The sequence below is a fragment of the Colletes gigas genome, unplaced genomic scaffold (assembly GCF_013123115.1).
Source record: "Colletes gigas isolate AHSC1104 unplaced genomic scaffold, ASM1312311v1 Colletes_gigas_Sc00001, whole genome shotgun sequence".
NCBI classification, from domain to species: Eukaryota; Metazoa; Arthropoda; class Insecta; order Hymenoptera; family Colletidae; genus Colletes; species Colletes gigas.
This window is the reverse complement of record NW_025106630.1, coordinates 9,668,140-9,690,350: the sequence shown is the minus strand read 5'-3', so window position 1 is coordinate 9,690,350 and position 22,211 is coordinate 9,668,140. Positions and strand designations below refer to the sequence as shown.

Below are 22,211 nucleotides of genomic sequence, written 5' to 3'. Positions count from 1 at the left end.
CTCACTGCGACTGTGTGTAGTGTGTCGTTGTCGAAGTGTAGCGCTCCTCGCAGGTGCTGCTCTCATAAATGTTGAATTCCGTCCGAAACGTTTTGAGCGGCCTTTGCTCCTGAAGAGCACGCTGCAATATTTATTTATTTATTTATACGGAACATAACTATTAACGCCTGTAAATAAGGCATTTGGAATAAATATTTAAAAAGATTCGACACCATTTGCAATCTTGAATTCTATCAAAGAGTAATTCTAATCATTTCAAGAGGCTTTGTGACGAAGTACTAAAAATACCGAGACCCTTTTGACATGCGGTTATTTAAGATACATCTGTTCAGCCGGTGATGAGATTTGAAGCACTTTGGCGAAAAATTCGAATCGATTCGAGGTTTAAAACTCTGGAAGGTCTCGATAAGTTTGAGAGTAAATATTATTTAGATCGATGGAAATTGACAGTCAAAGCCAGAAGATAACAACATAATAAGATAAGAGTGTATGACGTTGCAACGAGTGTACGCGACATGTAGTCGATACGATTGTGCACAGGTGGGAAAATAAATAATGGTATGCATGAATATTCGAAGTAAAATTCAGATTAATTTTATTTTTTCATTTAAAATCACTCCCTCCTCGATACCGGGACACCCTGTACATTGGAGCATTTAGTCGGATGAAGATAACTTTTGCCCTCAATCGCATCGGTTGAGTGTAAGTCGAAGTTTGTACGAATTTAAACGCTGACATAGTAACCGAATACAGCCGTGAATAATGCTTTGGAAAATTTCAGCTAAAGGGAAATTATCGTACGCTGTAACGACTTATGACTCACGGAACGTTGGTAGTCGTACAAATAAGTCCAAAGTCACGCGAGGCGCGCTAAAAACGAGCGAACCTCGACTACGAATACGACGATGTTCGATAAACGTGATTTAAGAATTACCGCGCTGACGATTTTCCTATCGAGCATCATCGCGACTCCGTTTTCCATTGGACAGCTATGGATCTCGACCGATTGAAACACGCGACGTTCAAGCCTCGATGCGCGTGTTTAGCCACTATACGATTCCAGGAACGTTTCGAGAGACCGTGTCTCGCTTCTTCGTGTCACTGTCAAAAGGCTGTCTAGCCGCGAACATGTTAAGCGATCCTCCGCGCGAAACGCAACGCGTATTTAATCACCGCGAGCTCCCGACGAGCGACTGACTCGGACTCGAGTTGGCACGAGGCCGGCGGCTAGCTCGTAAACTCGCGAAACGAGGCATCCGTGCGTGGAAAAGCCAGATTCTTTTTATAGAAACGCGACCGACTCCGATCGTCGCCGGCGTCCCTTTCTCGTTACGCGTTAACCAGACGACGGAACGCGCGAGATCGATTCGTCCTCAACCGGCGATCGTCCGCGAACAGGTAGAAATTTAACCGTATCGACCTCGAGATCCGCCTAAGATCAAAGGATAGCGTAATCGATGAGTAACGCGGCGAACGGCACGTGCTCGTACCGAGACGGTGCACGTGACACCGAGAAAAAGTTGCCTATCGTCGCCGTACAGACCCCACCCGTTTCGATCTATCACGGTCCGATGGTCAAACCCGTTCGTGGAGCATGATCGACACAGTTATTTCCCATGTAACCTCGTACCTTTCGTACGATCCTGATCCCGGGCATGGCGGAGGATTTCTTGGAGGTCGCGTGACCGGCCTCCACGCGCATTTCGTCGGCGACGAAAAACGGCTCGTTCGGCGTTCAAAACGACAGAAACGACCGACGACACTGTTAGCCGGCAGATCTCGACGTGTCTGCGGCACCGCGTAAAAGCCTACTCGACGATGACCAGCGCCAGCTATGCCAACTTCCTCCTCTGCGCCGTCGCCTCTTCTCGCCTATCGAACCGCTCTCTGAGCGACCGTATCGATTCCCCGCGAACCGAGAACGACGAAACTTTACCTCCGGTTACGCGTTAATTCCGAGCTAGTTTCGTTACGCGCGAGCAACGCGTGGGAGGACGACGGAAGGACGCGCGGGAAACAAGAGACGTTTCTCGCCAATTTTGTTCACGTACGTGCGAACAATTAACATTTCGCGGACCGTGCACGTCTTCCAGCCGAAGGCCAGGCTGCCGTGGGCCGTGACCGCGCCTACCATAGATCGCGATGATTTTCACGTACTTCTCGATCGCCGACCAAGACCCAATTGCAACGAACAGAACGATCGAGAAAGCTCGGAAATTTGCTAGAAACCTCTGGTCAAATACAAAAAGTGCCCCCAATTTTTCGCGATGTGTTACATAGGGTTCTCCAATGGCCGCCATATTTGTTATTCGCTGAATCCTGTAATTCTCGTTTGATTTACGTAAAATTCGTAGCCACCGTTGAAAATATTGTTACAGCGAGGGAAAGTGTTGCTGAGAATTCAAATTTATCGATTGCACGTTCTGAAGAATTAGGCATTCCTCGGACTTCTTTGTAGCGAATTCTATCTAAGGACTTCCTAAGGTCTTCCTCCTTACAAGATTCAGTTAATTTAAGAATCGAAGCCTACCGAGCGTTAGAATTTTGTTTCATGAAGCTATAGATCGACAATTTTTCCACCCACGAGGTATTCTTGTCCGACACAATAAATATTATAATACAGTAAGTCCTCGAGTTACGCGTATTCGTATACGCAGTTGCGTTCCCACTTACGTCCTTGTGTCTGTCTTATATAAGTATGTATTTATGTATGACATAATGTTTTCTTTTCATCTATTTTTCTTTCCATCAAAGAATACGTACACTCCCGTCCATAACTCACCGGACACTCCAAGATAAATGCAAAATAAGAACGAATCGTAATTGTAAAATCACGTAAATTGTGAAACGAAACACGTACCGAGTCCTGATTTGAATTCCATCGAGAACAGAATATAGGCTATTCCTGCGTGGAAAGTTTATGATCTGGAGAATCAATTAACACCATTCTAGATACTCCGTATGAATCTCTAAATAATTGAATAGCGTTCCTGATCGCCTATTACAAGTAATAAAACTCCACTGAATACTAAGTACAAAAGTAAAGACAATGAATAGAAGGTACTCACCTGCAGAGACGCATCCTCGGGATGAATAGCCGCCATCTGCCTCACTCGCTCCTGAAGGATATTCACGAGCGTGGTGTACTTCCTGTTAAGGGTGTCTAGGTCTCGCGCCACGTCGTCGACCGTCGAAACGAACTCTCTTCGCGGCTTCTTCACCGTGGCGTCCATCGACGGGCATATATCTTCCAATTGTTCCTTGAACGCTCGAAGCCTCTGTCCATAGATCTAAGGGTTTCGGTTAGCCCGTTACGGTTAGAGGATAAGTATATTAGATCTCGCCTGTGCGTCGCTACCCCTCTATCCCTTAGCATCCCTAGTACCGTGGTCCTAAGGTGTACCCTCGATGTGGAAGCAAGCAACCGCGTGGATTGAATCACGCGGTCGCGATAAATCGACTTCAAGGAAGACGTTTTAGCGATTACAAGCGGTTTGTTTCCTGGCTGACCGAGATCGAGAAGCGAACTCGGATTTTATCAATGTTCAAGTGCCTCGTGTTAAGCTTAACGTGAGTATCGTGAACCAAGCTGGACGAATCACCTCCCCAAGTAGGATCAATGTAAGAATTGGAACGAACTAACTGAATCGTTCTAACTAAAGGAAAACGAAATCGACAGAAGTCAACAAGGAAAATTCCTCTATCAATTTTACATTCCTTTAGAGAAAGCCGCTTGAGTCCGTTCCAGATCTTGCAAAGTACCTTACAGGGTCTCGCATTTGATACGAACGATCGGTTAACCGTGCCTCTGGGTGTCCATTGCAAAGGGAGTGTGCGCAAAGTTAGATATAACGCGGATAGTAAGGGAGAAGCTCGTGTACAAGAGGTAGGTGTTCGAAGCGATATAAGGTAGATTAAAAGTGTTCGATTTGCACCGTTCGAAACGACTTCGCCTTGTTTCTCAGTTTAGGTGAGATGCCTACGTAGCGTTAGCCTCGGGACGAGCCTACGTCGCTTGTATGTACAGCAGCTATATTGTATATACAACCAGGCGATCAAAGCGATAATTCGGTGACGCGAAGCAAAGGAGGAAAAATAGCTCGCGATGCATCCTTGATCCCTGGAAACAATATTGAAAACTCGAAAAGTCTAAATACATTGATCCGGTGACATGGCGAGGATCCTACGAGCCTTGGACGGTTCGTACGATTTGCTCGCGTCCGCCTAAAAGCCCATTGAAAGACACGCTGAAAGTGTTGCGATCGATGCTGGCTGCAAGGCAGAGTCCATCGTGGCGCACGCTTCCCTAGTGATTGCGGCAGATGACAATTACGGCAACGATGGCGACGAGCATCTTCGCAGCTTCACGAATCTAACGTTCGTCGAGTGTAGACGTCGAAGGCAACAGGGACGAGAGGAAACCGCGACGCCGAAACCACGACGAGAAACGATCGCGCGATATTTTTGTTGGGGCTACTATACGTAGAAGGACTCACGCAATACACCATTCACGCAAGCGTTCATACCGTAAGCTATGGCTATCTAAGGCTACCTAATATGCTAGCTGAGCCTACCGAAGGCTTGCGAATACCCAGTCGCGACCGTGTCGCGTCTTCATCTTACCTTTCCTTCGCGAATCAATCGACCACCCGTCACATTTACCGCCTCGATCGCTGGGGCTCGATCCACCACTCTGTTCAATAGATTCTACGACCAAATTATTACACGATAAATAAATATACCGATGAGGATTCGTTCCGTAATCTATGCACGTTACCTTCGCGTTCTCCACCTCGAGTTTGCTATAGGATTCGTCGACGAAATCAACCTCGTTTCTATACGCGTGCTCCATTTGCTGTGCCAGACTGTAGGCCGCCTCCGCGCTGCGAACTCTGTCCACGAGTTGACCGCACACGTTCGTCCATCTAACGTTCAGTCGGTTTACTTCCGCGTCCAATCGGTCCATGTCCGTGTGGGGACCACGATGACTAGGCCTTGACCTTTCGACGAGACGTCTGGTGTTATGCGCGTCCTCGTTCAGTTGATCCATAGCGCTCTGCTGTTGAGTGATGGCGTTCTGGAGAACCCTCAAATCCTCCAACACGTTCTGTAGACCCTTCAGATCGGCTGGTAGTTCATCGAAGGAAGCCAATTTCACTTCGAACTCGGAGATCACGGTCGTGTTCTCCTCCAGACTAGAGAGCAGAATCTCGACGCACTTGAGCCGCTCGATGTAAAGATTGCTAGCGTTCCAGATGTGATTCCACTTGCTGGTAATGGCGTCGAGCTTATTCCTCATCGCTGGAGTCTTCAAAGTGATGCCACGGAAAGTCTGCTGAACCCGGTCGAGATCCGGCGTCAAGCGACGAAGACTCTGCTCGTAGTCCTTGTGCTGCAGGACCAAGTGTTCCAAACTGTCGAGGTCTCTGGGCAAAGGAGCGGCTATGCAAGCATTCAACACTCTCTCCGCTTCATCGAGCGCCTGCTGAAGGGCCGACACCTGCTCGTTGAAAATACGACCCGCGTTCTTTGACTCCTCCTCCGCCCTGGCTCGTTTCTCTAGCTCGTCGAACAGCTTATTCACTTCGGCCATTTCCCGTTTCAAACGTCTCAATTGCGGGTCCGCCGGGTCGCCCTCCGACAACAATTTCTCAGCGTCCTCGTTCAACGCTTTTCTGATAGCTGTTCGTTGATCTTGACCCATGGCCAAGAACTGCGGCAAATCCCAACCCTTCACTACCTTGATAGTCGCGAATATCATGTTCTGTCGCAGACGCAGCTGCTTTCGTTGCCAGAGCGCGACGCTACGGTCGTATTGTCGTCGCAATCTCTCAGCCGCGTCGAGGGCGTCTTTATCGGGTGGTTGAAGAGCGAAGCAGACGCCCGGTACGGGGGATTCAACGCCTTCCTGGTTCTTGACACGCCACTTTATTCTACCAGAGTTGTCATACAACGTGCATTGTTCTCCTTTCTCGATCGACATCTGAAACAAGCAAATTTATTTGTGCACGCGAATGGACGAATCAGCGAACGAACGATAAAACGATCGATGGACTCACGTTGACTTGCTTGTAACTACAGACGCAAGTGACCTGCATAGGTCGCGTCACGGGCTGTCGACGCTGCTTCATGGGAACGACGTCTTTCGCCTGGTCGACCAGCTTCTGCACGTGATCGCCGTAACTGTTTAATTCTTCGCGGAGTTCTTGCATGCCTTTCAGAAGTCGTTCACCCTCGTCCAGGGAGAAGTCGGACTGAGAGTAAATGGTGTTAAGGGTCTCGTCTCTCTTCCCGATCCACTGTTCCGCCTGCTGGATCTCGCGGAAGAACTGTTGACTTTGAGCCGCGTGTTTCAAGTGAACCTCCAAGCACAGTGTCAGCTGAAGTAGCCAAGCCCACTGACTCTGCATGGCCGACATGTAAGCCTCGATCGTCTTGGCAGCCGGATGATGTTGAAGAACCAGCGCTTCGCCTCGATCTTGCACCGCGGAGAATTGAATCTCTCTTTTCTCCAAGTCGCTCATGAGGGACTGCAATCGAGTCGATCCTCGGATTAAAGGTTGGCGCCCGTAAAGACCGTCGAATTCGCATACGTCTTAAGTTACGCTACAGCGATATAACGATTTTCATCTATAATTACGCGTATGCAAATTCGACGGTGACACGATTTTCCGTGCACAGAATTATAAATTTTATTTCTCGTTACCTCTATACCGGATCCATAGGTACGCTTGGAGGAAAAGGAGAAGCTTTAGCGAAGACTGGTTCGATCGAGAGCGCCGACTATCGTTCAGAGGTCACGGGGATCGGGAAGTGAAAGGGTTATCGGGCATCAGAAATACCGAAAGGTCAAATACCTCGTAATACTGCTCGATGCTCTGCACGTTCAGGTTCTTGTCGCTCCAGTCGCGCGTCACCTCCGTTTCCTCCTTGGAGCTCAACCAAACCAGCTCGCCGGTAGCGGATTGTATGAAGTCGTGTAACGTGTCCAGGTCGGACAGTCTCTTGTTGGAGGCCGAAAATAATTCGGCATAGAGTTTCTGAAGAACGGCGAGATGTTGACTGTACAACGTCAACTCCTCCCCGTGGAAGTGGCTCTTGGATTGCACGCATCTGTCGACTTTAGGATGGAACTGTTCGATGTTCTTGTGCTCCCTTTGGTGAACGTCCAGCTCGTTCTGCACGCTGGGCAAGTCCGAGCCGTAGTCTGCCTCTTGGAGCTGCTTGATCTTCGCCTTGCACCAGTCGATGCAGTCGTGCAATGCACGGAAATGCGGATTGGTGTCTACCAAACGTGTTTCGTGGACGGTAGTACGGTGTTTTGTGACGACGCGCTCCTCCACCGGGAAAGACACGGCCGACAGCGGCTGTACCAAACGTTTGTGGAGAAGAGATCGCAGCGCGACCCATCGTTGATGTAGCTTCTGAACTCTGCAATACAGTGGCAGGGAAGGTTAGGTAGGTCGAAACGAATAGAAAGCGTGCACTCGGGTCGGGATTCTAGGTTGAAAAACGAACTGGTCTCGAACCGAACCGTTACGGCGGATCAAGAATGCTATTATCTATGACACGATCCATAATACATCCAAGAATATACCTCTTGTGGAGCTCGGCCGCTTGACTGTATCTTCCTTCGGTTAGAGTGTGTACGTCCGTGAATATATTCTGTATTTGAATTTCGGTGTTTCGTATGTCTTGCTCGAGAAGGTCCACCGCGTGTTTCGCTTCGAGAGGATGAAGACGATCGAGGCGTCTCGCTTCGTCTTCCACGCGTCTCTCCAGCTCCTCCAATCGGTTGTCGGTCGTCTTCATCTCTCTGTGAACTTTCTCGGCCAGTCGTTGAAGTCGTTCGAGTCTGGGAACAGTATAATGCGCGTGCAAAAACTAAACCTGGAACGAATCTGCAACGCGGATCGACAGGATCGAGAGAACGATCTTACCGTTTAATTTCGTCGATGATCGCCTGCTCCCTCTCCTGATGCAGCATTATCAAACGGTTCCAATTCTTCTCGATAACGTCGATGTGTAATTCCGGCTCCATATCCACCTCGCCGACCGCCTCGAAATACTTTTGCAGATCCCTGAATATGTAGGAGAGTCGTTGCTTGTCTCTGTATCGAGGCGGCACTTCCTCGTTCTTGAATTTCGCGCTATCCGCCGCCAGTTTCTTCATCTCGATCAAAGTGGGTGGAAAGGCACGTTCCTGCATCAAGCTCATCTTCTCGCGTATCCACAGATGAAGAGAACTGGCGAGCTCTCTGTACTCCGCGGATCGTCTTTGAGCCTCGGCGTCGTACAACGGGTGAATCGCGGGCGGCTCCGGGAACACGTCGTAGAGCGAAGAGATATACGTTATCAAGGACTTCTCGTCCGGTTCGGGGGTATCCACGTCTGCGAAAACAAGAAATTGACCCGGTTACTCGAGAAAATCTCGCGCGAGGTATGCAACCGGGATCCAAGCGTTTACGTCGATGCAATCACTAGAATCCATTGGACGATAAGCTTGAAATAAAAACAGAACTTTCCGTGGAATCGTCGTGCACGTCCTGTGAACGTATAATCCCGCGTACGAGGAAAAGAAAAAGATTCGATCGTCGCCCGAACCAGTTACGCTCTGCCCGACTTTCCTTTCCTTTCCCAAAAAGAAGCACCAGAGCGTCTTATCGCGCGCCAAAGGGAAAAAGTCGAAGGTAGAAGCGAACGTCACGGTCCAAGCGACGACCGGAAATGGTAGACGCAACGACGTGTTCGACCGTCCCGTGCAGAGGAGAAAAAAGTATGAGAAAATATACGACAGGAGAGAAAACGTTGTGCACGGGCAGGAAGAAACTTGAAAAGCAAAACGAAAGGGGACTCTTGTATCGATCAAAGCGGTATTACCTTCGGGATCGAGAAGCCTCGTAACGCCATACTCGCGCTCCGCGACGTGGAAGACCCGGTCGAGCCGCTCTCGTGGCTGACAGGAACGAGCTCCTCTCCAATCGACCAGGTCTGGCCTGTTTCGGTGTATCAGGGCGCTGAACGCCAAACCGTCCCTCCAGGATCCGGTGAAGTCCGTGACGCGTACACCTGGGTAACGCGCCGTCGATCGTCTGGCCCATCTCAGGAGAGCTTCGCGAGCGGTAACATTAGGTTCCTGGCCCACGACTATATCGGATATCTATAAAAGAGAAAGAGAATACATCGTCAGAAAAACGATCCTGTACGGTCTTTGATCGTCTGAATGGTCTTTTCGCTCTAATTATGGTGTCGTGCACGGGGCCTCGACGTCGTTTCCGCTTGGTTCGCCCTTCGATGTTCAGCCGCGCGATTCGAGCCGCGAAACATTCGCCCGCCATTGTATCCTGATTGCTATCCGCGAAAATAGCCACACACGACCGCAAAAAACGAAAAACGTGGGATCGTTTCTGCCGGCCGGTTTTACCAAAGTTACGCTTACCCGAACGGTTTTTGGCTTTGGCGAGGCCTGCCGACTCAGGGAGAAGGAAGTGGAGGAACCAGCGACTTCCTGCAAATAGCCGGCGGAGGCGCGTTTCGTCAGATCCTCGGCCACGCATCTCTCCTCGCCTCGTGTTAACGTTGTCGTTTTACGAACGATTCTGGTCACGATACGTTTCGTGCCGTTCTCGCCGCGTCTCGACGTCTTCGTTGACTCGATCGACGATCCTGAATCGTGCCGTTATCAGTTCGAACTTCGCGGGCCACCGAGTGACGAGGATCGAGAACATCGGTTCCGTCCCGATCGACCGACTGATTCGAAATCCCGTCACGATCGACTCGAACTCGGCTTTGTTCCAACTCAGAGCCATAGAAGCCGATCGTGCAACGAGGCTTTGTTCGTTAGGCTGGCGTACATAACTATCTGAATATAAAGACTCGTACGAGACATTGTGCAAAGAATCCGAGGATAATTGTCGGCTAAAAGGAATGCAACGAGCCGCCAATTTGGACACGGTTGCGTGTAACGAGGAAAGAAATTCAGCGAAACGGAGCAAATCTCATTGTCAGATAACGCGGTTAACACAAGTCATTGCTTCTCGGTGAGGCGTGTACATAGATGAGAACAACATTTAACTTTGGATGTGACATCATCGTTTGTACTGTATTATGCACGTTGATACGACATAAAAACTTACAATTCGTAGCATTTTCACTAGACAAACCTACCGAGTGCTGGGACTTGCGAACGCCAATTAGCAAAGGTTAAATTTTGCGCTACGATAAGATAAGCGAAACTGTGATATCGAAGAGGAACGACGTTCCGTGCATCTTTCCGCGGCACCAACCTAACGAATCCTCGAATTCGAATCGATCTCTGAGCCTCGAAACTCGGTGTCCAAACAATCGCGATCTTCGAATCTCCTACCTAGAACCTCGGTCGAGAGTCTTCGTTTGGTATAAATCGCCGTCAAGTCGTCGGCGACTGGCGTCGCGTTCGAGGCTGGCGAGACGACGTTCTCGCGAGGGTCATCCTCTCTGGTGCCCTGCACGAACAGCCGGCCGCCCTTGCTAAACCGATATATCGACATTCTCGCAGGACCGAAGATAACGGGGACGGCGAAAAGAATCGCGCGCTCCGCGAAACTACCATCGACCTCTGGGAAAAGAGGCGAGCCACGCACGACTCATTCGCAGGCCTTATCCGGCGCCTCGCTCGCCGCGACGCACCGCTTGCTAGCCGCGTGAAAGCCGATTAACGAGAATCGACCGCTCGTCTCGCCGCCAAGTCCAACTTAGGCACTCCGCGAGCTTCAGGGAACGCGGTCGGCCGCTCTTTAATTCGTCGATCCTTATCGTCGGAGAGGTGGTCCGAAACCGAACCGCGAATCTCGATTTGACGCACCGTCGCGTTTTTAGCACTCGAACGGTCCCCCCCGGCGGAGGGGAGAGCGATCTACTGTTCGGGGGAACAGCCCGCGGCACGGAGACGCGTGTTCGAAGGATAGAAGGCAGAAGGTAGCGTAGGAGAAAGGGTTCCACGGGAATAAGTAGGAACCAGAGGTCGATAACGCGCGAGGAATTAGTGGTTATCGGAGACACTCGGAATACCGGGGGGGCTCCTCGGCGCGTATCGTGAACCGACTGCCGCGCACTACAGGTAGCTCATCGAGACTCCGATCCCCACTCGCGCGTTCCTTCCGTGCTTCTTTGAACGTTCGTTCGTTCGCTCGTTCGCTCGCACGTTTCACCGATAGGGTTTCACGACGCGGCGCGGTTCGTCGCGACCGTCTAGCAGCGACACGTGTCCCTCCGTTCGTGGCTACCAACGACGCGATCTGTCGCATAGAATCTTATTCGACGAACGTTGCGACAACGTAGCGAACAGGATACCGTCGCGATTCACCGAACGACCGACAGCGTGCCGCGTTGTATCCGGCTGCCGTCGCGAGAGTAGGCCAACGAAATGCGCACAGGTGAGAGACGCCTCCGACGGGTCCCCCTCTCGACTCCGACGCTCTCTTTCTCTCTCTAGCTAGGCGTTTGCCTCCTCCACGGTCCCCCGGTCCGTGCCTGTCATACCGTGCTGCCTGCCTCTGTCCTGCCCACCCCCGTTACCGAACTACGTCACCGATCTTCCTTCGCTTCCGCGACGCCCGCCCCGTCCCGCCGGAATCGTCGTCCTCCTGGACGTCCTCGTCCTCGTCGACGCGATATATTTGCTGCACAACCGGTGCAGGGGAATCGCGCATGCGCCCGCGCGATATCGTACAAGCCATCGGCGAGGTCTCGCCGCGAGCCGAGAGCCGAGAGAGCCCCACTTCGCCGCTCGTCGCGCATCGTGTCCTTCCTCCTTTTCCTTTTCCAGAGATTCGACGATTCACCGCCGGCACACTAACGCTCCGTAAGCACCACCTTCGACGCCCCGGTGTGCCTAGTCGCATCGGGACTTACCTAATTCGCGCGTCTCGTTAATTAAATGCGCGTCGACTGTTCGCGAGGCCTCCGCGCGACGAACGATTCTTCGCTGATGAAGGAGGGGGAGGGGGAGGGCGAGGCGTGAAGACGTACGAGGGAACGAAAACAATGCCTAAATAAGCGCAGAGTCGAAAGAGGCGAAAATAGGACGCGTTGCGTCTCCGAGCGTCGCGAGCAGCAGGAAACACAGAAGGGGGGAAAAAAGGAACGGAAAACGGTCGGGACGAGAGTCGCGGCTGCTCGAGACCGGATGTGACGTCAGCGCTCCAGCTACCGCCCGCCTGAACGCCAGGACTGCTTCCGGTAGGCGACCGAGCGCGCGAATCGATCGTTTGCAAGATCGTCCATGACCGGTCGTTATTTTCTCGAAACTGCACCGACGAACCCCCTCCATCCATCGAATTCGTTTGTTTTTCGTGCGCTGTAAACGAACGTTTCCGGCGGTGCCGCGTGTTTTGAGACAGCCGGTATAAGTAACACAAAGAAGCAAAAAATGGACGCCCTCTTAAGAAGGAACGCGGTATTAACACTTGTACCCTCTCGAGAACGAATAGCCGTCATAAAAACAAGTGTTTATTTGCTTTGAAACGTGGGTAGACTAGCGCGCCAGTTCCTTTCCTGCCTTGTTTTGTTTTGTTTCGTTTCAGACAGCGCGTAGGAAGTCTCGATCCTCGCCTCGGGTGGGCGATGTCTTATGCCCTGTTTCCTTAACCCTTCCGCGCGGCAGAAAGCATGCGTACGCGTCCTTAACCCTTTCGGTACAACGAACAACGCAGCGAAGGGCCACTCGACAGCAAGCGACCGTAAGGAACAAGTACGAGTGTACTTTTTTATAACTCCTCGTAACGCCTCGTTGTTTAAATTATATCAGGCCTTCTTGGCCTACTCTCGAAACGTTCCACTTATAGAAAATATGCTTACGACGAGATCACCTCTGCCGCTATTTACGTTTTTTCGACTCGAGTGGCCGATGATAGTCGTGCTATGAAAAACCTATTTGAGCAACCTGTTTCGAAAACGAAGTTTCACCTATAGACGAGAGTTGTTATTGCGTGTCAATATGTGCGCAGTATCAATACGAAATAATGATATTTGCAGCGAACTGTAAACTTGGATCGACTGGTCGTAAATATTGAGAATAAAGATGATAAAGGTGATTTTTTGACGTTTCGACGAAAGCGTTAAGGACGATGTTTTTCGAGATAAAGCAGCGAGACGATCTCCGTTATGGCCATCGTAAACGTACCCCGATAACGCGCTGGAAAGGGACGGGCGTTTGCCGGTGACCTTGGCCGGTGGCGTCATTCGCGATTTTGTATTCGGTGCTCGATCAACCGATTCTGATTATCATAATTACAAGGTGGGCGGCTCGCGACACCGGGACCACGAGACGCCCCGAGATGCCAATGCGGCTCTGTATCGCGGACAGTCCGCGTCGTCCTCCTCCCACGTCCCGGGATACCACGGTTCCGACTGGCTGTCAACCTTCCGCCTTGCTGACTCGACGTAAGCGCGAAATACCATAAACGGTAACGTCTGTCGCGAGCTGCGGACGGAAGGACAGTCGTCACCGGCGGCGACGATACATGACGCGCGCGGATTGCATCGATCGAGATGGATAACGAAACGATCCCGAGGCGCTCGATTCGGAAGATAGTCGACGGCTTCCGTGCGTGGGACGATAGGTCGTTAACGAGACGCGATCCGCCCGCGAGCGCCATCTAGCTTTTCCGATCGATTCACGCGGTCGATAAGAGATCAAACCTACGCGCGTCTTCGAATCCACGACACCGCGAATTTCTCTGGTTCCCTATTTATTATCTTTTTTTTTATTATCGGGAACCACTACGCCATAAAAATATAGGGAACTTACCTTGCGTCGCCAGCTCTGCGGCGCGAAACAAAACAAAAAATTACATCATTAGATAGATGCATCGGACCGCTAGGTATAGTAAATACAGGGACTGAAGTAATCCACGGTGCGATCGAAAGGACGTCGATTCCTCTAGGTAGAAGTTGAAGATATAAAATAAGTGTTATGTACGAGCAGGCGAAGAACTTGGATTAATGTTCGTCGTGAACGATTTGTACCACTTGGACAAACCCTAAAGAGTAAAGTGATCGTAAAAGTAACCATAAAACTTCTAATAATTGAAGCAGTATCTAATTGGACCAAAGCATTTCGATTCCCATGCGTCTCGATTAACTGAAATTGATAGTGTAACTGTGCATTAGCTGAACTGTTTAAAAAACGCATTATCAAGACTTGTCGATGTTTATAAATACGTACGAACGGTGAACCCCGTATGGAAAGAACTATATCCCAAATTATCGACCGATTTTTACTCGAAGAATCGACCTTTTCCATTGCATCATGAATTACGGCCTAATCCTGTATGAGTCGTTCCACGCGAAGACGGATTTATTCTAGTTTCGGTATCACAGTATTATATCGCTATGACAGATAATAAATCTTGACAATTATAACGAGAACTAAAAATTGGATATGGAATTTGTTAGGAATGTACAATCACCACAAATGTATGTGTATTTACCACAAATGATTGTAATTGACCCCTGCAACCGAAAACATTTTTTCCAGAACGATTTGAAATTTTTTTTTCACCGAAAAATTTCGGCATCTACTGAATTTTTTTCTCGAAAATGGTTAGGAATTCGTGGGTATGTCTATTCACCAAAAATGATTGTAATTGACCCCTGCAACCGAACACATCTTTTCCAGAACGATTTGAAATTTTTTAATTTCGTCGAAAAATTTAGGCACCTCCTGACAATTTTTCTTAAAAATTTGTTTCTCATTTTGAGTAAACATAAAATATATAAAATTCCTACGCTTTGTAAGTCGACTGTTTAGTACCGGCGTTACTGCAGGATGCATGCAGCTGTGACTTCTTTGTTTATGTGATATAAAATCCGTAACATTCACCGAAGAATAGTCCGAGTGAATGATCGGAACTCTACTGTGCTTCGCGTGGAACAAGCCGCGTAGAAAATAGGTCCGTTCAGTGGCCTTTTGTCTACTCGTCTCGAAAGTGTTAGGGCCCCCGTCGTCCGGGCGCGAGATAAAAGAGTTAGGAAAACGCGTGTCCGTGCATCGACACGAGCACGAGGAACACTGTCTCCCTTTGTGCGGTCGCGTAACGCGGATACTCTCGCCGCGTACGACGGCTCCGTTCCATGTTTTTGCGCCCGTCCATCCGCAGAAGACGATCCCCGACCTAGTAATTTCGAACGGCGGCGGCGACGGCGGTTCTGCTCGTAATCGCGTTCCCGTTCCGGTGGCATTCGACGCCAGCGAGTATCGCCTTGGAACGAGCATGTGCTTCCCTCTGACTCGCTTTCGATCGGAACGAGAATCGCGAGAGAAAAACGAGAGTGGTCGGGGTAGAATTCCAGCGCGATGAGAATTCCTCCTAGGCGACGCGCGGGAGGAAACACGTTTTCCCCTCGCGGAATTTCTCGGAAGCAAAACTTTCGATCGGTATCGTTTCGCGCTTGTTGCGAAGCAAACTCGTCCGCGCGAAACCGGAACCGCGCTGGAACGACGACAGTCAAATCGTACAACACACGGTTTTTTAGAAGCTGGGGGGGGGAAAAGGGGGTGGTGGGTTGTTCGTTGTTCGATAATCGCGATTCGAAAGGCGAACCAGGTCTGTCGAGAAGCGTCGACCGTTTCTAAGCTACTTCGGCGAGAGTTCAAGGTAACACTCGCAAAAGCGCGATGGGCGACGATGTTTTCGGAATGAAGAGTCGCGGGCCCACTCACCTGGAAGTGAAGTATGATGGTCCATATCAAGCCGAGGGTGAGCTTCGGGTTTCCATCGACGATATCTTCCGCACGGATATTGACGAGCTTGATTTTCTTGTATCGCAGAAAATCAAGGGCCATTTGCACGTTCTGCAGCATGTGGAAACGCATTCGACCCCTCTCTCGCGGCTAGAAAGATCATCGATTAGACTATACAGAGATTGAAACGTGGTCACGCGATTTAACTATAAGCTAGCGGTATCAAATATCGGATATTAATTGATTCGTCTATTAGAGCCTACAGCGAGTCACTTTCAGATGTTCAATACTTTTTTTTTTTAATCAGTATTATAGAATCCTTATGTATCGTTTTATTGGTCAAACAAATCGCATTAAACCTTTAGATTTCGCAGAACATACTTTGATAAAGAATGAGTAACTTTACCGTGTTTGACTTAGATATACTTATTGTGACGCACAGAAAACCGAGCGAAGAATTTGATTAGAAAATGTAACTAGTAACTAGCAAAAATTCAGTTTCTAAATCAAATTCGTATTCTGTGTCGTATCGAATTATTTCTGGAACATAGTTTGTATCGACCGAGATCTTAATTAACGCATTGTGTATTTTTATCGATAAGGATATCGTAACATTAATCTTAAAATAATATCGACAATCTGAACTAATACAATTGGAATTGGTATCGTCAAAATGACGCCCTACATTCTTTTACGCATCGCGTTTGGTTTGTCGGAAAATCGTTATTGGTTATACGTTCGAATCGATATTGCTGGCTACGATTACGTAACAATTTAATCCCATTAACTGTACGTTTCGTTCAATTTTTAATCCGGGTCACATTGGCCCCGCCCCACCGGTTACGTAACCGTATCTCACCCTACCGACTAAAGGGTTCGGTAAAACATTGCCAAGTCTCTCTGCATTGCGTGGGCGGTCGAAACGGGGCTGGAATAACGTGGAACACTTACGAGATGCTCGCCTGAGAGAACCTCCAGCAAGGAAATGAGGTTGTGCCCGTCCCGCAGGTCCTCGAACAAATCTCCGACATGTCTGCTGGCCTGCAACAACGATTTCACGGATCAGAGCCCTGCATAATGGCTCGTCGTTCAAGTGTCTTTGAACAACTTAACTGAAAGTAAAAACAACCACGTGAATACGTTACGACAACAAGAAAGAAAGAAAAAAATGGTGTTCGAGCTAAAAAAAAAATGAATTACGATTCGCAAACGAAAGGACACCGAACAAGCAACGAGCAACGAAGAAGATTTCATTCTACGAACTTGTACGTGCTAATACACACACACACACACTCTGGGACAGATATAAAGTCTAGGAAAGACAACAGGCAAGGTATAAGATAATCGCGTGTCCCGCGAAAATAAACGTGGAAAATTATTCGACGCGGTGCGTCACGCGCGAATAACAACAATCATCGACCCTCAAACTCCCGGTTAAAGTTTAAACGTCGCGTACGAGATACGCGGCGAGGGATCGCCGTATCGAGGCGACCGGAGCGATCGGTCGCAGCCTCAAAGAGCCGTTTCTGAGCCGATGATTGCGCGCATTCGAGACGACAGCGCGTCGCGGCGTTTCGCAAAGACCGACTATGGTCAGGATTTCATTCGCGAACAAAGGAAAGAAGAAATCAGGACGGGTATTATTTGTGGAAGCGGCCAGTCATTCGATCGACAAAACGAGACATGCGAAAAATTCCTTCTAACGTCGGCTAACGGGTCGTTAACGACACCTGCCGTTGACTTACAGTGGGGGAACAGCATGGCTGGTTGTTCACAAGGACGCACACGTGCAGGCACGTGTAAGTCTGAAAAAAATATCGATTAAAAAAGGAGCAAGCCGCGGATATGTTGCTTTATTCCGCGTGCCTTTTCCGGCCGGGACCGAAAGTAGTGGTAGGTAAGGAGATTAACATCGTTGCGCTAACTCGTCTCTATGATGAAGTCGACGAAAGAATCGACTTACCTACGACGCCTCAAGTTGCAAAACCACGTTACGAGCACTTATTATTTATGTATCCGTGCGTTAAAATTGGCTCGAATAACAGAGATACACGCAACGCGATCTTATCGTTACTTTTATTGAACAATACCGAACTTTGAACGATCCAGTCATCGGTCAATGGCGGCAAGAGTGGGAACAATTCCTCCAAACGAAACTGCTGGAAGATTCGGTAGCTATCGCGGAAACCGATACAAAGCAGATACTTTCAAGTCGATTCTTTCGAAGCTTTCGCTACCGTGCTAAGTTATCTCTAATTCTGAAACTTGGGAGTCTCCACTACCGTCGGTCGCTTGGACGAATGGTCCTTGACCGAAGGATTCTATGGCATGCCACTGAGAATACTAAAGCGTCGGGTAATTTTCCCTTTGCGAACAATTCACAAGGTTCTATACAATTCTTCATTGCATGTCAATGCTTCAAGGTGTTAATCTAGAGCATATCTAGGCCAACGTGGGCTGTCCAGGCTTTGTTTCCTTCGCGGTTATTAAAAAATCAAGTCTGAACTCGATCCAGGGAGCATAAATTTTCAGCAATATCAAAAAGTTTAGAAGTATTTCGAAATATTTATAACGTTTAGAAATTTCTACGAACACGTTAAATACTAGACGACAAATTGGAAATGCATTCGCGTATTAAATACTCTATACTACTCTATTGCGTGACTGACTGCATTGCCCATGATTCAGACAACCTACGTCTGTTCTGGATCCACTTCCTGAAATATTGACACGCAATTAAAAGCTATCCTATAATCTAATCGTCCGAACCACTCGTCCTAATTGATTAAGCAGTTGATCGGAATAAATGCTCCGAGATTCATACCTTCACGTACTTCCAATGCTGCGGCAATCATGAAAGAATAGACAAACACAGAGTATGATTATAACGAAATGTCCCTTCGCGTATCTTACGTAATAACAGAGAATTCGTTACGCGAGATCGGTTCGTTGTCGCGAGCCGTGCGCTATTCCCGTGGCGAGAGTAAAACGAAAGTAAAAACAGGATGAGTAGAAACAGAGATCGAGTACTCGCATCACGGTGTGTTTTTGCAGCCACTGGCTCGGGACGACGACCGACCGATCGCGGATCGGAATTGGGTAAACGACGAACGCCGCGAACGATCGAGCGCAGAGATCGATTCGCGTTGCTGTGAATGAGCATCGAAAAAGTGAATGGATCGATATCCGACGCGTCGCTTTTAAACGCACGGTTCGATATTTTTCTTACGTCGTGTTTCGTATTCGTAACCCCCGGGGCTACGCAGAAACGATACCTCGCGCTGAAAACTTTCACTTTACGGCCGTACGTTTGACTTTTTAACACGTCGAGTGTTTATTATTCACAATTGATCGTAATTTCGATGTTTTCTGATTCAAGTTTGCAAGTTTTTATTGTAAATTTTGGACTTGCGAGCTTAAATCTAGCGTGACCGACCCTGGGCAGGTGACGCAGGTCAAGCTGTTCGTAAATGACTCGAGCATAGCTGGTGACTAACATCGAGTAACTACCTGGTGGCAAATATTTAAGGGTACCTTCTACCTGCCGAGACAAAACGAAAATCATTCTTTTATTGCCTCGTAAGAAAGGAAAGTATTATGAAGCTTCGTTGCGATTCATAACTGTTTCGAGAAGCTATACCTGTATCATAACAGTGTCGAAGCCCCGTTCGAAAGGCAGGAAACTACACGGGTGGTGGTTGTGCAACGCGAGTGTACGGACGGACAATCAAAAATTATTGGATACGCGACGGGAATGATCGCGAAACGGCTTTATTCAACAGATCGGAATTCATGGGCGCTGAAGTTACTTCAGCGGACCATTTCCTGGCAGGAACGTTACGCAATGGCGACGATGCGTCATGCCCGACCATGCACTCACTCTTGAGCGATCGCCGTCAGTTTTTTTCCCCTCCCTTCCGACGCAACATCTCCCGTAGCCCAACTTACCGACCGACCGACTGACTGACTGCTGGCTTGCCTACCTGCGTACCTAACCGCCTACTTATCCACCTACTTACGACGCAAGAGGTGGTAAATCGGGAACGTCGTTCGCAGGAGAACGTTTCCGAATAAGGTCAGACTTACGAGAGGAAAGGTGGGCGCACGGAATCGAGCAGGTAGGTAGCCAACAGAAACCAGTACCGAGCGACGCGCAAACACGCAGTACCGTTCTCCGTATTACCCTGGAATCCATTACAGAGAGACGAAACTAAGTCGGTCGATTTAAACTGGCTCCCGTCGCGCGGTGTGACCGTACGTGTGGACCGGTGGAGAAAGAATCTCTCTAGCGCGGAGGGTGCACGATCCGAGAGGGAAGAGCGAGAGAGAGAGCTTTAAAGAGGAGCAAAGGGGTAGGTAATGGAACGGAGCGTGAGTAAGGGGTGAGTAATGCCGTCTCGATAGGCGCCACCGCTCCGATACCGACGCAGGAAGAAAATGAGCCTCGATAACCCTCGAAATGCCATTCGAGTTATGCTCGAGCCGCTTACGAACAGCTCCAACCTTGCCTCTCGTCTCCTTTCTCCTTGACTCCTCTCTGCATACGCGAGCATCGAGTAACGAGAAAGCCGCGCGGAGAATTTATCGCTGCTCGATTCGAACCGTCGAACGCATGGCGCTTCTCTTTCTCTATGCATCATCATCATAGTTATTTTACTCCTCTCCGCCGAAAACGAACGTAGAACCTGCGTCATCGTCGCCACGGAACAAACGAGGACCAGAGTCCGCGAGATCAAGGCTAACGTGTCTCGAGTAACAAGAATTGTTCGCGGTCGCGTGCCACGTCGTGGTCGTCGTGGTCACCGTGGTCATCCGGCCAGCAGTTTCGTCAGCGTCAGAATCCTCGCTGGCATCGGTCGGAATAGACTTCTTGCGTCGTTTTTTTCCCCCGACCCGGTCGCGTGTCCGATCCGGGGAACAGAGACCGCGTCTGTTCCCCTCTGTGTCTGAATCTCCGTCGATCAATCGTCGAAAAACTATTCCCTCCCCCGCGGAAACGTGATTCGTAATTCACGAAACGGGGAGAAAACTCGTTGGAGAGGCGGTGTGGTTAGCGATCGGTAACGATTTTCTCGATTTCACCCACTCGGTAGGTTCGGTGATGTTGCCTTCTATAGCCGCGCGCGAAATACCCTCTTGGAAGGGAGTCTGCCCACGCACACGGCCTACACGGACAGCTGCGTATACCTGCAAGGGGGCTGAGAAGGTTCCCTATCGCTTACGTGTGTACGCGGTTACGAAACAGCTGGTTGTCCTGGGCGTTGCGCGTCGCTGGTCTCGTGCGCTCGCACCTATCAGGTGTTTCGATACTCTCGCCTCTCCGGCTCTGTCAGCCGTGGCCTCCTGCTAAGGTCGGTCTAAAATTAAGTACGTTCGATATTTCGAAGGAAGGGCCGCCGCGCGACCAGCCTTCGAGGAAAGTAACCCCTTCGAGCGATCACGGAACCCTTTTAACCCCGTGACCGTCGAAAACGCGCTCGATCGATTCGCGTCGCCGTCGAAACGCGCAGAAAACCGCGTGTACAACGCTTCTCGCGCGAGGCTTACCTTTTTCAGATGCTTGTTCACCCATTTGGTGAATGTTTTCTTTTGGATTGCGTCTCGTTCGTCTGTAATCAGAAAGATAAACGATGGTTCGTTAGAGGCGCGGGGTTGAAACGAGCCGTCCCGCCTCGCTCGATTTTCATCGATTTCCGCGTGACGTCGACGGTACTAATTAAACCGTCGATTTGCATTTTGCACCGACGCACGAACACGATCGCCTACGCGAGCGAACAGGCATCGGGCATCCAAGCATCAGGCGAGCAAGCAGTCAAGCGGCCGGATAGACGGACAGGCAGACAGACAGGTAGGTGGTTAGATAGGTAGGTAAGTAGGTAGGTAGGTAGGCAGGTAGGTAGATGGGTGTTGATACGTAGGCAGTCAGGTAGGAAAAGAGCAGGCGATCCAACGGGCAAATAAGCAAACGTGCGTTAAAACTTGGTGTCGGTCGGTGTCTGTTAATTGCGAATGTGTTCCCTGCCGATATGCCCCCAACCTGAGCCCTGAAATGTACTTGTTCGCGAACAAAGCAAGAAGGTTGACCCTGTTTCTTAGAGTCGTAGTCCATGCACCTTTCCGTATAATCCGATTAAGCAACCTTACAACGTCCATGGAAGGCGTTCGCGGTACCACTCTTACGGACGTCGAAATATACATATAGGTACGAGAAGCATTAAGTTCGACGACACGACTCGATCGCGAAATTAATCTAGTAGGAGGCGCTCGTTCGCCCGAGCAGCAATTAATTAAGACCGATTAGTCGATGGTATCTGACGGTAGCCTCTCTGGACGAGAAACAGTTACGTCGTCGATCGACGGGGGGGGGACGAAATTAAAACGATCAACTAACGAGAATTACGAACTTTCGGACCTTCGAACCTATTTTGCATCGTTTCGTAACGACGCTCTCACAAAGGATCGTTATTCAGCCGATATGCTTTTGATG

The 22,211-nt window shown here is 49.5% G+C and overlaps 1 protein-coding gene across 1 annotated transcript in view; it reads right to left on the bottom strand.

Annotated features, from left to right (window-relative positions):
* The window catches only part of LOC122396506 (microtubule-actin cross-linking factor 1), a 66,891-nt gene that overhangs the window by 36,790 nt on the left and 7,890 nt on the right, over positions 1-22,211 (bottom strand). The window contains exons 3-18 of the mRNA XM_043395037.1: positions 21,272-21,333; positions 18,549-18,566; positions 17,470-17,529; positions 16,676-16,765; positions 15,704-15,874; positions 13,790-13,804; positions 8,881-9,160; positions 7,941-8,391; positions 7,598-7,855; positions 6,858-7,431; positions 6,707-6,730; positions 6,060-6,530; positions 4,778-5,983; positions 4,624-4,707; positions 3,069-3,290; positions 6-121 (exon numbers count right to left, since the gene is read on the bottom strand). Of these exons, the coding sequence (XP_043250972.1) occupies positions 6-121; positions 3,069-3,290; positions 4,624-4,707; positions 4,778-5,983; positions 6,060-6,530; positions 6,707-6,730; positions 6,858-7,431; positions 7,598-7,855; positions 7,941-8,391; positions 8,881-9,160; positions 13,790-13,804; positions 15,704-15,874; positions 16,676-16,765; positions 17,470-17,529; positions 18,549-18,566; positions 21,272-21,333 (4,102 nt within the window). The remainder of the gene's footprint in view (positions 1-5; positions 122-3,068; positions 3,291-4,623; positions 4,708-4,777; positions 5,984-6,059; positions 6,531-6,706; positions 6,731-6,857; positions 7,432-7,597; positions 7,856-7,940; positions 8,392-8,880; positions 9,161-13,789; positions 13,805-15,703; positions 15,875-16,675; positions 16,766-17,469; positions 17,530-18,548; positions 18,567-21,271; positions 21,334-22,211) is intronic.